Here is a 16,363-nt window from a genome sequence, read left to right as displayed (position 1 = left end):
CGACGAGATCCAAAGCCTACGCGACGGCGCAACGGCGACGTGATGCAAAGGCTACGCGACGGCGTGATGGCTGAAGCGACTTGAAACCGTGTCGCGGTCACCTATATCGCACTTCAGTGAGAGTATTACGTGCGCGACCACTATACGCGCTTATGGAGTCACGCAGAGGTGAGAAACTTAATCATTCGCCCTTGCTTTTGAGTACATACAAATGATACAAAGGTTCTACTTGTCAGCGACCATACCTGATTCCGTGTCTCGCACTTTGGAGAGAGTATTGCGGGGGCGATCACTAGGCGCTCATGGAATCACGCAAAGGTAAGGATTTATTTCCACATGGTAGAAAACAACAAACAAGTTTTTGGTGGCTTTTGTCGCTGACTGTATTTTTCCGCCACCGGGAGCGATCTCTAGCACACTGCAGTCACCGACTCGCAGTGTACTTACCACAAGTTTATATTTAATCCTAACTTGCGTCTTGTTTTCATTTAGATTCGAGGAGGAGTCGGAACGCGGCGTCGACCACAACCAGTCCTGCTACTACCCGAGCTGCATCGCCAACCGCTGGCTTGCGGTGCGGCTCGAGATGATCGGCAACCTCATCATCTTCTGCGCCGCGCTGTTCGCCGTGCTCGGCAGGGAGGACGTCGACCCTGGCGTCGTCGGCCTCTCCGTCAGCTACGCTCTGCAGGTACCACAGGAGCTGGCTCGAGATGATCGGCAACCTTATCATCTTCTGCGCCCTGCTGTTTTTACAACAGCAACAGGCAAAATATGCAGATGCCCATAGCTTGATAACCTTGATATGGTCTGATGGCACGACATGAAAGTACTAAAAACTCACAACGGGTCAGCTGTAACTGACCTGATCAATGATCATCTGTGATGCACCAATCTCATTAGACGTGTGCGCCGCATCGGCGCGCCGCCGCAGCCGAGCCTCTTTGCCACGCCGCCGCCGACAAATAATCTTCAATGTTATTTACTACTCAAACTTGGTATTTGGATATTTTTGTATCAATATTTGTGTTGAACTTTTTTCAAATATACATAAATGTTTACTAAATTATACATTTGTATAAACTCATTGACACACCTGTTACACTACTCGGTATACTCGGTAGTCAGTATAAATGATGTTAAATGTTTTATTCACAGATCACTCAAACTCTTAACTGGTTGGTGAGGATGACATCTGAAGTGGAAACGAATATCGTCGCAGTAGAAAGGATAAAGGAATACGCTGAAACGCAGCAGGTTTGACTCTTTTTTGTCTCTTCGAGATTATTTCGTTTTGAACTTTTGACTTTTAGTTATTGAAACCCAATTACTTTAATTTATATAATTATTCTTTATAGTTTACCTATGTAACAATTGATTTGCTTTCTAAGACTTTGCCATTATCATTCATTTCTCAACAAGTGTTATTCTGCGAATCAAAGGGTTAGGGATAAACATCTACGAGATGAATTAGGAGATTTGGTGAACGAAAGAAAAGATGCCTCTGCGAAAAGTTATTTATATGCGCGGTTGCATGAAGTAATACGGAGTGCAGCGTGCTTGCGTTGCGCAAGACATCGTACGACCTGAGTGGCGAGATTGTAGCGGGCCATCGGTGGAGCTTTTTGATTGATAGATGTGGGTTGCGCTCTGGCCGCTCACATACCACATACGTTCGTGTTTGCTTAATATACACGCCGTATACCCGCCCTCCCCGTTGCACGCCTCGCTCGAATGTATAATCGCTTCATACACTCATTATATGATATTTCGGCGGTTCCGTGGAAAACTGCCGAATCTTACACCAGAGCAGGTGACGCCGCAATAGAAAACTGCGTCCCGAAAATATTTTTTTAGTATTTAAGATTTTTATTATTGTATATATGTTAGTGTGTAAGGCATGTATTTGTGGGCCTTAGTTGCCTGAAAATAAATGCTTCGATTGATTACGTGTGTCGTAACAGGAAGCGGTGTGGACGGTGGAGAAGGGGCCGGGCTCGACGTGGCCGGAGACGGGCGCGCTGCAGCTGGAGGGGCTCACGCTCGGCTACCGCGCCGGCGAGCCCGCGCTGCGCGGCGTCACCTGCGCCGTCGCGCCGAGGGACAAGCTGGGCATCGTGGGGAGAACAGGCGCCGGCAAGTCCACGCTCACGCTCGGCCTCTTCAGGTACTTACCCGCTCGTCTCAGGAAATATACAGACTGTTACTGACCATCGGGCTTTAAATCCAGGGCCCGATTCTACTCTCTAAATTGAGCTACTTTTATTATGGCACCGACCCCGAAATCCCGAAATTTTTTTTTACTTTTTCATACATTTTGGCTGATCAGATGTTGACGTTTTCTATGGAAAAGCCAAAAACTTTCCCCGATTTTAGGGTTGGTCCCATAGTAGAAGTAGCTCAGTTTAACGAGTAAAATCAAGCCCTGGAATTAAAGCCACATACTGTATCGGAGTCCCCTACGAGAGAACTGAGATCGGATAGGAATCAAAGGTCAAAGTGTATTAAAAGCAAACCTCGCGACCGTAGGCCCGACGGTACAAACAACATCTAAGATAATTTCGTGCTTCGAATTTGACAGGTAAACGAGATAGCGCTGTACAGCTCCATAAATATTGCGGTAACAATCCAGTGACCGCTAAACATATGACGCAGTACAACGCCATCTGTTTTAGATGGCAAACTAAGGGGCGCGTTTTTTTCTTAGACTTTACCTCTCTATTACAATCAATTCTCTTTGACAATATAAATGTTTGTTTGAAAGAAAGACAAAACAGTGAACTAATAGCTTTATAAAACACCATCCTGTACGATAGAAACTTGCAACCATGTAAATACAAAACACTTTCGATTTCACAAGAACTATGGTGTTGTCAGGTATAATATTTCCAACTTATCTGATTCCAATTCTTTCTCAGAATGTAAACTTAAATTCTTGGTCGGTCCTCACAAATAAATAGTCGCTTAACTTCATACTTGGGTAAATCTATCTGTCAGAAAAAGCGAATTTGGTATTAAGAAAAGGTAATAGGGTAGATATTTGCTGAGAGGGTTGAATGTATTTACCTAATAACCTACCTATCCTGTTCTATGAGGTACCTAATTGTATCATCTATACCACATGTTTTTGCACCGCCTACATCTGCTTTGCCCAAAGGTTGACTGGTAGAGAATGCCTTATGCCATTAAGTTCGCCTTTTGTACAGTGTGTTTTCTTATGTGCAATAAAGATTAAATAAATAAATAAATAAATGGATTTACCCGAGTTTGAAATTAAGCGACACAAACAAAAGTGCATTTATCCGTACAGAATCGTAGAGGCCATAAGCGGGCGCATCCTAATCGACGGCATCGACATCTCGACGATCGGGCTGCACCAGCTGCGCTCGCGCATCACCATCATCCCGCAGGACCCCGTGCTGTTCTCGGGCACGCTGCGCATGAACCTGGACCCCTTCGACGCCTACTCCGACGACGACATCTGGCGGTCGCTAGAGCACGCTCACCTCAAGAACTTCGTCCAAGGTTTGTATTTGAACACGATGACAATGGTCTGGAATACAGCAATCACAGTATTAGGTAAGTATCAGTGGCGGCACGTCCATAAAAGCCGATTCCCACCGGCTTGCCTGTTTTTGGACGTTTGAGCAGAGTTGTAAAGGAAATATGTAAGCCAAATTAGCCCCGGCTTGCCTATGGATATGTTTTACGCGCCGCCACTGGTAAGTATCGTACTAAAATACTAACATAAGACAGAATATCGTCTTCTAAGCATTACATGGCGACCCTGCCTGTACTAGACCAAAGAACGGTACTAACTGCAGTACGCGCGTCTCAAGAACTTCGTCCAAGGTAGTTAGTAATAGGTTGTAGATTACTGTAACAGCATGTGAAGATAAGAAGTCGCAGCAACTCGACCGTATTTGGGACATGATACTTCCTTTTAGGCATCACTCGACCATGACTACACCTCTTTTTATCAAAATACTGCAATTCGCTTTCTTGTCATAGATTATATACTTAATACACAACTAAAGAATTCGCTTGTCTTGTTTGTGGAGCGTAGGCCGAGAAAATTATACTGGGCATACTTTCCCTTATACCCTTCTTGGCCTTAGTATTACAACTCCAAAAATGGGCATAGTATAGTTTTTTTTTGTAAATGAATTGGTTTGGCAGACTATAAATGACTGTTTTTGCCTGTAGGTCTATCAGCAGGCCTCCGCCACGAGATATCCGAGGGCGGTGAGAACCTTTCCGTGGGCCAGCGGCAGCTCGTCTGCCTGGCGCGGGCCTTGCTGCGCAAGACGCCGCTCCTGGTCCTGGACGAGGCCACCGCGGCCGTGGACCTGGAGACCGACGAGCTCATACAGGTGAGGTAGAGGTAGAGGTGGTATAGGTGAGCTACTCCCCGTGGCCCAGCGGCAGCTCGTCTGCCTGGCGCGGGCCTTGCTGCGAAAGCGACTGCCATCTGACCTTCCAACCCATAGGGGAAACTGGGCCTTATTCTTGTAATGAATATTTCCCTATATAGGTTAAAACAGAACATAATTTGCATGCCTCGATTATTGGCGAAATGTGCTGAACTCGCAAAATTGCATGTTAACACCAAATTTCTGTACCTACCACATTTCTAGCAAATAAATTTCTATTTCTATTTGTAATGTTTGTTCAGAAAACGATCCGTTCGGAGTTCGCGTCGTGCACGGTGCTGACGATCGCGCACCGGCTCAACACGATCATGGACTCGACGCGCGTGATGGTGCTGGACAAGGGGCAGCTGGTGGAGTACGCGCCGCCCGACCAGCTGCTGCAGGACAGGAACTCCGTCTTCTACGGCATGGCCAAGGACGCCGGCCTCGTCAGTTAGGCCACACTTTACTAACTATTCAAACTATATCAAATATCCATCATCTTATGGTCCTTCTAACATTAACATATATTTAAGAACGGGCCTTACGAGCAATAAGAATGGGGCCAGCACAGAGGTGTCGCGAACAGGAATTCGTCCCAATCATGCAGTCTAACGCCACAACGCGATTGGTTGACGAGTTCACATCACGCGCGCGATTGGTCGCAAGTAGTTGCGTTAGACTGCACGATGGGCTCGACTTCGTGAGTGACACCGCTGAACTAGCACCATGCTTAGTGCCCGTCCTTAGATAGGTATATGTCAATGCTTTCTACAGTTTTACTTCACCAGAAATCGCTTGCCGAGAGTATATATATGTTGAAGGTATGTTCAAAAATAGACTGTTATGCAGTACACTTCAACATATAGCAGCACCATAGGATAGATATGTTGAAATCGATCTCCCATGATCCTCCATTTAAGTTTGTGATCTGTAGGGCCTTTGGGCCAAAGCGCTCATAACATACACTTGTACATATCTAGTGCATAATTATTTTCCATCGTATTTTCACGGAAACGTACGAACGTGTCTTGCTATTTCAAAAAATACTGAGGTTGACTGAAATAGCATGAAAAATACGATCGTTTCCGAGAAAATACGATGGAAAACAATTATTATGCACTACATCTGTATGTACAGTTTATCCTTGGGTGTAAGGTTAATCCTATCATAGTATTATCATCACAAGAAATGCAATGTAAAGATCGACGTAGATCTCAATGCCCCGGCAAAGCAATACACGATGCTATTTGTCGCTCGTCTACGGTACAGATGTAGTGCATAATTGTTTACATCGTATTTTCTCGGAAACGTTCGTATTTGTCATGTTACTTCAGTCAGCCTCAGTACTTTTTGTACCGAGACCGACTGAAATAGCAAGACGCGTTCGTGCGTTTCCATGAAAATACGATCGAAAATAATTACGCACTATAGTTCGTTTTTTTTAGCATTAGAAAGAACTCCACAGAAGTAAGCATACAGTTTTTATCAGGCTCTTTAATTGTTAATAATTATTGAATTATCTAATGTAGCATGGTCAAATACATATAATTTATTTCAAATTATTACCGCTAAAAGTGCCGGATATGGAACCACAAGCTTACTTCTACGAAGTTCTTTCTAATGCTAAAAAAAACGAACTATACGTCTGTATTTAATTTTATTAGTGGTACCTGCGTTACAGTATCTTGTCAGATACGATCCCTAGCGCCCAGTCGGAGTGCAACTTAGTGCTAGTGCTGGATATGTATATCATATGTGTGTGATGGTCAAAAATCTATTGTGTTGGATAGAGCAGAATAAATGGTTGTCGAAAAAAATGCAGCTAATTATGACTAAAAATTCGGTCATAATCGTTATACACAGGCAGGAATTTATTGGTTACGTCGCGGTAAAGATCCAGTGAACAATAATACATAGTTTAAAAATCAATGTTAATATTTTTTTCCAGTGACATTAATAACTTTGGACAACAACAAACTTAAACGATGTTTGTAACATCTGTAGTTACAATTCGAATGTCGTAGCCATGAAGCATTCATAATGATAAACTTCGTTATGTTAACAGTATAAATAATAGTAGGTATACAGTTCCCTCCAACGATACTAAATTGCACGACGATTTGGTGTTAAAATGTGACGTTCCGCGTATAAACGTGCCTTATGGCGGCCGGCGCTTACGTCCGTAACAGCGCATTATCATTGGAGCGTCGTTAATAACGGCGTTTGGTACCTTTATCCGTGTAACGTCACAAATGATTAAAATAGTATAATTAAATTATAATAATAATTTACTCTGGTGCAAAGGGTTACTAAACGAATCTATAACTGCGATGTATTTTTACGTCACCCTTTTCGCCAGGGAAGGGCAATTTCAGTTCGCTTATGAATTTTATTATGCATAAGAAGCCTTAAACTGAAATTGTAAATATGTATAATAAGTACTTAAATTACATAAGTACTTAACAATTAATTTCATTTTTATTTGTGACATGTTAAAACATATACGTTTTACAGTAATTTTATATTCAATTTTATGAACATGAGGTTTTGAAGTTATTACATTTTAAAACTCCTTGGATATCACGGGCCTATAATCCCGGTTTTTTGATAGGCTTGCGTGGGGACACAGATCCAACACGTAGAGGCCCCTTATTACATTTTAAAACTTATTAAGTATCTGTGTTGTTATATTTTCCCCCCACACTGCCTTCTAAATTGAGAATGTTAGGATTTTTATGAAAGTGTCTCGAATTTATTATTTCCTAGTTAATATATACATAAAACAAAAAAGATCTATTAAAATAATTTTCATTGTTGTATGGTAGCTATATAATTTCTTTATTATCTGAAAGACATTTAAGTTTTAATATTTTTAATATTGCAATAATTAGTGAGGCAATATTTCAAATTGTGATTTTGGATACTTAACATAAATATTCTTAATTTTATACCGTCACAATATATGTGTTAAAGTGTACTTACATTGTTTTAAAAGCACAGTGCTTTGAACAAATTATTATTAGTTATAACAATATAAATACAGAGACACTGTACAATTAGGCATTTATTATATACCCAATTTCATTTTAACTTTATATTGAAACTTGTTCGCAGATATACGTATTGTAAAATTTGTATAAAAATGTAGTAAATAACTTGTTGTTATATGTTAAAGGTCCATGTATGGACTCCATTGTAATATGCAGAAGGTTCAAGATAATATAGGCCATGGGAAGCAATACCTCAGAGAGAATACTATACGATAATAGTGCTAAGCAGAGATTTGCAACCAGTGAATGAATATTTTATGTATCTAGTAGAGCCTCCAGGTGTATATATGTAATATTCTGAGTGTACGGCCAAGGAATTTAATTTCAGGACCATTTCGTATCTTGTCACAATGACAATAGTATGAGGTATAGCGACTTTCATATTGATTGTCAATGTGACAAGGTACGAAATGGTACTGATATTAAATTCTTTGACTGTACTTACAGTCGGAAACATAGTTATACCACAGACAACTAAACTAGACAAGACAAGTGAGAATTAGTGGCGATGTATGAGAATTGTTACTTGACGAGTAAAAATATCGCACACCACAAAAAATAGGAAAAATAGATAACCGGTATTAAGGGGGTAGCCGACGTAGAATTTGTAATGACAAAGTGTGGTCATGTCATCAATAATGTAAAATTTCTGTGAAAATATGTGACGTTCCACGGGTTCCAAAGATACCTTATGGCGGTTGTACACCGCATTAGTACTGAAGCGTCATTAATAATAGCGTAAGCACCAATCTCCATAAGATATCTTTATCCGTGGAACGTCTCATATTGACGTTTATAATGACACTCTTACTTTGTTCTGTCTATGTCGGTGCAAAGTTAGCTTTGACAGAATCTAGAGCCGCGATTCGATACCGTATATATTATTATGAGTAATTTCATTGTTATTCCTTCTAAATGTACAGTTACATACTGTAGTAGGTACTTAGAAGTAGCAAATATATATAATCGCCTGCGCTCGCGGTGTTCCTGAAGAAAAAAATGCCTTAACCCTTGCAACCGGGCGGCTACCTGGCTACCTGCAAGGCGTTCAAACGAGTATCGCCCTAAGCGAGCGCAGGCGATTGTACTTTGACGTATTGAATTCTCGTCTCAGTCTAGTTGTCTGTGGTTAAGGCCAGAGCATACCGGCTGCGTGTGCGTAGATGTACTGTGCGCGTGTCGTCTCTCATAAGAATCTGTTTATTAGAACACGCACGTGCACCTGTGCGCACATGCAGCCGATCTGCACAGGTCTTTATCCTCGACCATCATAGTTCCGCGTGCGTGGAACAGAAATACAACAGTATTGTATAGGATAGTTTGTAAGGAGATGTATGTTGCACGGCATTTTAATTAAACAGAATACAGTGATTTCATTATTAGTGGTATACCTATGTGTACTTGGCCTTTCTAATTCATAAGTAGGTACTTAAATTGCATTCGAGAAAGATATTTTTATAAAATAAGTAGATATCTTCTTGCTAAATAATATTCTACAATATTAAGTTGCCACTTTTAAATAAGTACTAACCTATTTGTATTGTCTTTTGTTTGAAGGCATTTTATGAACTATTGCTAAACTGCCAAGTTTTAGTTCATGGTATATCAGGGGTTCCCAAACTGCGCCGCGGCGCCCACCATACTCCAAAGGGTGGAATAGCCTAGCCTAGTTAGGGCGCCGAGATAAAATTAAAACTTGCAAGTACGCCGCAGGCCCAATGAGATTGGGAACCCCTGGTATATAATAATGCCTTGTATTATTGCAAAAACGACTTTAAATTATAGTTTAAAAAATATTACGATCAGATCCAAAACAGCTTAAGACGCAACCTAAAATGATACAGGTGCATAGATTTACTCAATCAACTTGCCTTCTTAATTTTAAGTGTGTTTTTCACGTTTTAATTTGAAGTATTTTGCGTCAGTTTGGTGCCAGAGGACTCCTTTCTTGAACGTTTTGTAGATTTAGTTCCATAATTATTGTAAGTTTGGTTTTCATGTTGAATGCACAGAAAAGTAGGTACACAAATATAAAAATGTTTTTTATTAAGTGACGTGGCATTTTTATAAAACTGAGTTTATAATTATTGTTGTAATTATTAATTTCTGTCGAATTACAATGGTTCCCTTTATAATAAAATTATTTGTAATAAATTCTGTGTTTTGTTAACTAAGTACCTACCTAGTTATCGCCCAATACCAATAACCCTCAATTTACGATTATGCGCAGTTATCCCACAAGTCCTCTTGCTCGGACTGACTGAAAGACAAATAAGTCTTCCGAGACAAAAATGCTAATAAAATTGTTTGCACTACAACCCACCCGCGCATGTAGGTTCTCCCTCTAGTCTTGCTGCAGATTGCCAGCATGAAGCATACGACGTCCTCAACCAGCTCGCCCGGCTCATACAACTAATATGGCTCCTCTACACGATGGGCCAACGCCGGCCACTCCAAGGGACGCAGCCATGCGGTAGAATGAGATAGCAATATCACTTGCTCCCTCTAACGCATAAATGCGTCCCTTGGAGTGGCCGCCGTTGGCCCATCGTGTAGAGATGGCGATAGTAATATGATCAGCTCTCCCTCTAACGGATTACTGCGACCTTTAGAATAGAAAAAGTGGCCTGCGTTGCGCTGACCCAACATGTATAGGTTAACCTTTTAGCACAATTATGTATGATCTGTTCGTCTAAGGGCGCAGCACGGTTCCATTTTTATCGACTATCACTAGACTATGCGCGTGAATCGCGGGCGAAGCCGCGAACGCGAGTGTGGAGTCGATTTCGCTGTCTGCGAAAATCGACGCCACACTCACGTTCGCGGCTTCGCGCCGCGATTCGCGCACGAGTGTGGAGGAGGCTTTAGAACGTGACAGGCATGGTGACAAGCGATAAAAAGGTTACCGTGCTATGCCGCCTGGTCTAAATGAATTTATATTATATTTTTGTGCTAATAAATATTTATTATTCTTAAGACAGTGTACGTGCTGCGTGAAATAATGTCAAGCCCCCTCCAGACTATGCGCGTGAATCGCGGGCGAAGCCGCGAACGCGAGTATGGAGTCGATTTCGCTGTCTGCGAAAATCGACGCCACACTCGCGTTCGCGGCTTCGCGCCGCGATTCGCGCACGAGTGTGGAGGAGGCTTCAGAATGAAGCCTACCGTTCAAATCATACTACTATTGAAGGGGTGAAAATTGTACATAACAAGATTTGGTGCGCTTTTAAAACGGTCTCAAATAACATTATTTGTAGGAAACAGTTGGCTTTATTCTAGTTCTGTCAGTCGTCATGTTGTTTTTAGGTTACATTTTGTTTTATCAGTCCAGCCAGTGTTTATTCAACATTATTATTTAAAATTGCAAGCAATTCATCGGAGTAAAACTATGGAATCCTTGTTTGCTACAGAGCCTTTGGATGACTTTAAATCGGTACGTATTCACTTCAGACGCGAAATGTTTACTTGTTTAGTGCCCGTAAAGTTTTTGTTTACGAGTGATTTAATTTTCCTACGACATAAATAGGGAGTACGCTGAAATTATTTTTAATTTCATTCAGGTGTCACGAGAAATATTCAATCACTTATGTGGGAATAACGAAAACTTAACAACTATCAACAATACCATTACAGCAGCTACACAAGAATTTAAACAATTAATCATGGAATGTAATTTTGATCTGGACGAAGTTGCAGCAGTGATTAAAATGAAATGCTGGGACCAAGAGAAAATCGAACATTTCTTAACCTTGTTACAAGGAAGAAGAATAGATTTGTTGTATACATTACTCACACACAATAACAGCCGTCATGGTGAATCTTTAACAAACTTCAACTGGGTTTTGAAGTTAGTGCTTGGCAGCAGTGAACTAAAGTCAATGAAGTATCCACTTGTGCAGTTGATGCTACACACAGAAACTCCTCAAGGCAACAAGGGGCAGAGAATGTATGAGTTAAATAAAGAAACACTGTCCAAGTTTATCAATGTTTTAGAGAATGTGGAATAAAATTAATAAGTATAATATCATGTGTTTGTAGATTACCTTGCTCACTGTGCAGCACGCTGCAAAATTGCAAAGGCACATTATGATTAATTGAATCATAAAGTGGTCATGTATTTTTGCAGCTGGGTGTACAAAAGGGTCGAGTTCCCATGCATGCATGTAGGGTTGCCATACGTCAGGATTTTTGACCCTTTATCCAGATTGTGGCCGGACTTGGCAAGTGTCCGCATTTTTAGGAATGATCTTATAAAAAAAATGTTTACGTGATATACTGCGTAACGAATGTGATGCGGCGCGAACAAGGGTCGTGCGCGCGCGGGGAGGGGGCTACAGGGTCGGGCGGAGGGAAAGGTAGATCCACGATACAGTACACCACAGAGAGCAGCGCGCCGCCGGGGTTACGTTCAAGCTACGCCAAATCTCTGTTACAAGAAATGTCCAGATTTTTAGGGTGATGTCAGGACATTTAATTTTTCCATATGGCAACCCTATATGCATGGGAAGTGGGAACTTTACACAACCTTTGTATTTTATTCCCATAAGTATTCCAGTTTCCTCACAATGTTTTCTGTTGGAACCAAAAAACCAAAAAACTTATAGTAGGCAAATCATTCTTTGGGGTGTATTCCCATTTGTCCCCGCCTCGTGTATGGTAACGGTCCAGTGGTGGTGATTTATTCTTCTTCAGTCAGTCCCTCAATACATCATGTTATTCTGTTGAAAGACCACATTCCTCGCCTGATGATTTATATGCAGCGCCTATTTCCATCTCTGCCCGGCGGAGACATGGGAATTCACCTTGTTTAAAGAATAATCCTTAAACCACGTCCAAGACCACCGGTGGACGGGCAGCAGCGTCCCTCAAATTCGGTGTACTCGACTGCGATCGCCAACCCGCCTGCCAAGCGTGGCGATTATGGCATTCACCCCCCATCATGAAGGGGGAGGCCTTTGTTCAGCAGTGGACGTCTTATGGCTGAGATGATGATGATGAAAGAAAAATAACCCAGTCTACGTTCATGTAGGTACTTTTGAGATTATTGAATATTATAGTATTTTATACAATCGTGATATAATAGAGAGCTTTTCAGTCGAGTACCGTGTTTAGGCAACGAAGCTTGCTGAGTTGCCTAAGTCAGGTACGAGATTGAAAAGCTTGATTATATCACTATTGTATACAATACTTTTTCTACGAGCCAACAAAAATAATACTTTAAACTAGTAGAATCATACAAACAAACCAAACCAAAAGTGTACACAGCTAAGATACGCAAGCAGCCGCGATACCTTCATCCTGGTACGCGCCCCCGCCGCCGCGCCCGGCGCGTTGGTCAACGACACCTTCTCGTAACTCATGAGGCCCTGGTACTTGCTCCGCGCTAAATTAAATTTTTAAACAGTTGTTTTCTCGATTTTGGCCACCGTAGCCTATGGAGACTAACAAGCAACACTAAGTGGTTTTCGTAGTCTATGGATGTTGCTATTTTAAGGGTATCACATGCGCGTTTCTGACTTATGAACCAATTGTTTCTACTATACAACCTAAAATAAATAATTAATTTGAGCTATGGTTTTGTTTCGTCCTGTTGATCGCGGAGAGCTGTGATTGGTCAATTTCATTATAGTTGACTAAACTGTATCTAAGTTTGGTATAAGAAATCTTTTATGGAAACAACTGAGAATCAATATTCCCACTAGTTACCACCAAAGTGAGAGTTGGTTTAACTAGTGGGAATAAACCTAAAAACCTATGCCAAAACTCGCCCATTCCTTGAGAGACCACACTCCAAAACTACAGAGCTTGTAGTACCATACTGTGATGGATGTACATATTTACTTACTTTGCCGATTTAATTGTTAGGTCATGAAATGAAACATGTATTGATAGTATTAGCTATTACTCTGAACTTAATAAAATTTTAATTGATGTAAAGATCTGTTTTTAACCTTAATAGTATATCAATTCAATAACTATGTATTTATCTCAAATGCTTTGTCTGACATAATATAAATGCTGTATCTTACAGTAAATGGGTGGATCAACTTTTTCTTGCCATATAGTTGTCTTTTGGGTCACTTGTTTTAAGAATATGAACAAAAGAAGAAGGAAATATGCAACAGGATTATAGGTTTATAGCGTACAACAAACAATATATTTTCTGGTTTTATTATTTATTGATTAGAGACATTCACACATCAACATTTAAGTTTAATAAAAATTGGAATATCATAATTATCATACAAGTCGCACATTGCCATTATGAGCAAACAATATTTGAGTTTATAATGATATATTATTAAAATGTAAATATTTCAATAGCTGACACAATTTGACTTGCAATATCAATTCATTAGCATATAAGTTGAAGGAACAAGTTGTTACAGCTCAAAACTAGCGATCGTCTCGCACGTTCCTATAATAACATTATACAAGCATCAATATAAATTATAAAGAAAAAATATATTATGAATGTATAATATATAAACAATTCCATTAGAGTAAACGCCACGAAGGATGAGGGACGGACGCCGCAAGCTGCTAGTAACTACACAATACGTACGGGAGGCCGCAGCGGGCAGCGGTTGGATATGGAATGTCTCACACATTTACTGCTAATATCCAGAGTCTCCTCATCGTGCAATCGTCACTTTCAATTTCGTAAAAAATGTACAAAATTACAAAAATGATTATGAAACCATATGACAAATGGACGCCGTTGCTATTGATAAATCCAATAGTATATTAATTCTATATAGGTATGAGGTGGAAACCGATACACTAGAAGCAGCACTAAGTATTGCACTGCTTTCACTAACTTACATTAATCGACTTCTATTACACGTACTAATCTAAATATTACAGTAATATAATCGTGTATGTCTGTATATGCATAAAAATTGTATAGTTTAATCAAAACTTTGGCCACTGAATATCAAGATTAAAATTTTCAAAAATTTGGCAGCCAATAGGCCGTTTGTGTTAGAAGTCTGGGTGACCGTTAATTTAGCTCCAGGTAGTCGACTACTGATAACGACGCGCCTCGCTCCTCACTAACCTAACTTATCCTTCCCCACTTCATTACAGAGAGCTCACCATCAAACTAAATTTATACACGAGTTTACTAGTTACCAAAATTACCACACTAATGATATAATAAATCAAATTAATTTCGACTTCATTATTTAACAATGTACATTGAATTTATACTCTCGACACGCAATTAACAGTTTTAAAAATAAGTTTAATGAAAAATCGTTTATTCGTATATACATAATAGTAAACCTTTCGAGCTTGCGTAAAATTATAGATGATACTTGTATCATTTTATAGGTATAAAATGTTAAGTGATTCGTTAGAGGAACACCCTTGTTAAACTCGGATGAGTGTTAAGTTTTCGAACTAAATAGCCACAATAGCTGAGATCCGACATCGCGCGCTAGCGAGACGTCACCTGCGTGCTGTCGCTGCGCCTGCGCTGGCTGCGGTACGAGCATGTGTCTCTTGATATGATAGTTCAGAGCATGGTCGCGTTTTTATCGCCTGTTCTATCAAGTATGTAAGTGCGAAAGTGATACATGACACTACAGGCGATAAAAACGCGACCATGGTACCGACGCTGGGGTTGACAAACTTAAGAGGTAACCGTAGCAGTGCCAGTTTCTTAATCACAAATTAATATAGTAGATTAGGTCGGTTATTACAACTTTTTGGGACACCCAAAGAGCCGCCGTTCGCCGACCCCTGCTAATCCGCTAATAGCTGCTACACCATTCCACGATTGGATGTTAATTTCGATGTTAAAGCTTGAAGAGACATATTTGTAGTTTTAGTTCACCCGGTTAGTAAAATTGAGCAATTGGAATGTAGCAATAGTGCAGCACGTTAGTCAGAGTGGCACGTTAACTACTGTACTTTAATTTACCGCCATTATTTTTGCTTTAAATTAGACTAAAATATAAATAAGCCGCAGACCGGAAAAGTGAAAATTGCCAGTATTCATTAAACGGCGGTACACATTAGCTTAACGGCTTTTAGTTATCAATGATCTAACAAGTTTCAGATCCAATTTTAAACTAAATTAAAGTACCTATAGAAGGTCGGTTACACGTTTCGCCCCGTCCACCTTCAGAGGTGGGACGGGCGGTGGGTACTCGCACCTTCAACACGGAGCAACAACTCTAAGACAACACCGCCTCTATATTCCGCACCGGCCGTGGCCGTCGCTCCCTCGTGAGTGCGCCGCGAGAGCCGCGACACATAACTAATACCCCTGTAATAATGGCACCAACTTATCGCACCGTATACTGCCTACATAACTTTGTTACCGTATATAATTATAAAACTCGATCCTAGCGAATAAAATGTATATTTTTTTAATTCAGAAGCAAAGCACGCTAAACTTATACTATAATATTCTATATGAAAGGTCACATTTAAAACCGAACGTGAAACGAGCGAACTTAGTTCGACACTCTTTACCACGAAATGGGAATAAATTAAAGGCTTGTTTCTGGGCACGTCCCGCTCGCCTCGCCGCTCTAGTCCGCCACCGCCACCGCGCTCTCCTGCAACAACACCACAGCCTTATATAGTGACGCCGACACACTACCACAACACGAGGGAGTTCAACCATCAAGCCTCGAATCCACTATCGAGGCTCAACTCACGATACAAACGTCGTGCAAATATCAAACATGTATCAATCACCGACTAGACTCATCATTGCAATTATCAGCTGACTCTCGTACGTACGTCAACATTCTTTAAGGCTGGCCTTGATATATTCCCAATTTCCTACTTTGTCTCCGCCCCTTAAGCTCGAACCCAGGAAAAATTAAGAAAAACAATCCCATTTATCTCTGCTGAGAACAAAATGGTATATCTCTATATATA

At 40.7% G+C, this 16,363-nt stretch overlaps 3 protein-coding genes across 5 annotated transcripts in view; 2 read left to right on the top strand and 1 right to left on the bottom strand.

Annotated features, from left to right (window-relative positions):
• LOC134674862 (multidrug resistance-associated protein 1) overlaps positions 1 to 9,619 on the top strand; it is a 56,949-nt gene extending 47,330 nt beyond the window's left edge. For all 3 annotated transcript variants that reach the window (XM_063533107.1, XM_063533159.1, XM_063533048.1), the window contains exons 21-26: positions 493 to 691; positions 1,159 to 1,257; positions 1,965 to 2,167; positions 3,311 to 3,525; positions 4,207 to 4,373; positions 4,676 to 9,619. In XM_063533107.1, the coding sequence (XP_063389177.1) occupies positions 493 to 691; positions 1,159 to 1,257; positions 1,965 to 2,167; positions 3,311 to 3,525; positions 4,207 to 4,373; positions 4,676 to 4,870 (1,078 nt within the window). In that variant the 3' untranslated portion in view covers positions 4,871 to 9,619. The remainder of the gene's footprint in view (positions 1 to 492; positions 692 to 1,158; positions 1,258 to 1,964; positions 2,168 to 3,310; positions 3,526 to 4,206; positions 4,374 to 4,675) is intronic.
• Positions 9,620 to 10,737: 1,118 nt separating this feature from the next.
• LOC134670172 (uncharacterized) lies at positions 10,738 to 11,487 on the top strand. The gene is made up of 2 exons (XM_063527867.1): positions 10,738 to 10,898; positions 11,026 to 11,487. The coding sequence occupies exons 1-2, from the start codon at positions 10,854 to 10,856 to the stop codon at positions 11,470 to 11,472; spliced, it is 492 nt and encodes a 163-aa protein (XP_063383937.1). The 5' UTR covers positions 10,738 to 10,853; the 3' UTR covers positions 11,473 to 11,487.
• Positions 11,488 to 13,624: 2,137 nt separating this feature from the next.
• Positions 13,625 to 16,363, bottom strand: part of LOC134673138 (A-kinase anchor protein 200-like) — a 41,322-nt gene continuing 38,583 nt past the window's right edge. Inside the window, 1 exon segment of the mRNA XM_063531118.1 lies at positions 13,625 to 16,035. Within this exon segment, the coding sequence (XP_063387188.1) occupies positions 16,009 to 16,035 (27 nt within the window). The 3' untranslated portion in view covers positions 13,625 to 16,008.

This window comes from Cydia fagiglandana, chromosome 1, assembly GCF_963556715.1.
Source record: "Cydia fagiglandana chromosome 1, ilCydFagi1.1, whole genome shotgun sequence".
Classification (NCBI taxonomy): Eukaryota; Metazoa; Arthropoda; class Insecta; order Lepidoptera; family Tortricidae; genus Cydia; species Cydia fagiglandana.
Note: the sequence above shows the minus strand (reverse complement) of the source record. Positions and strands in the feature narration are given on the sequence as shown.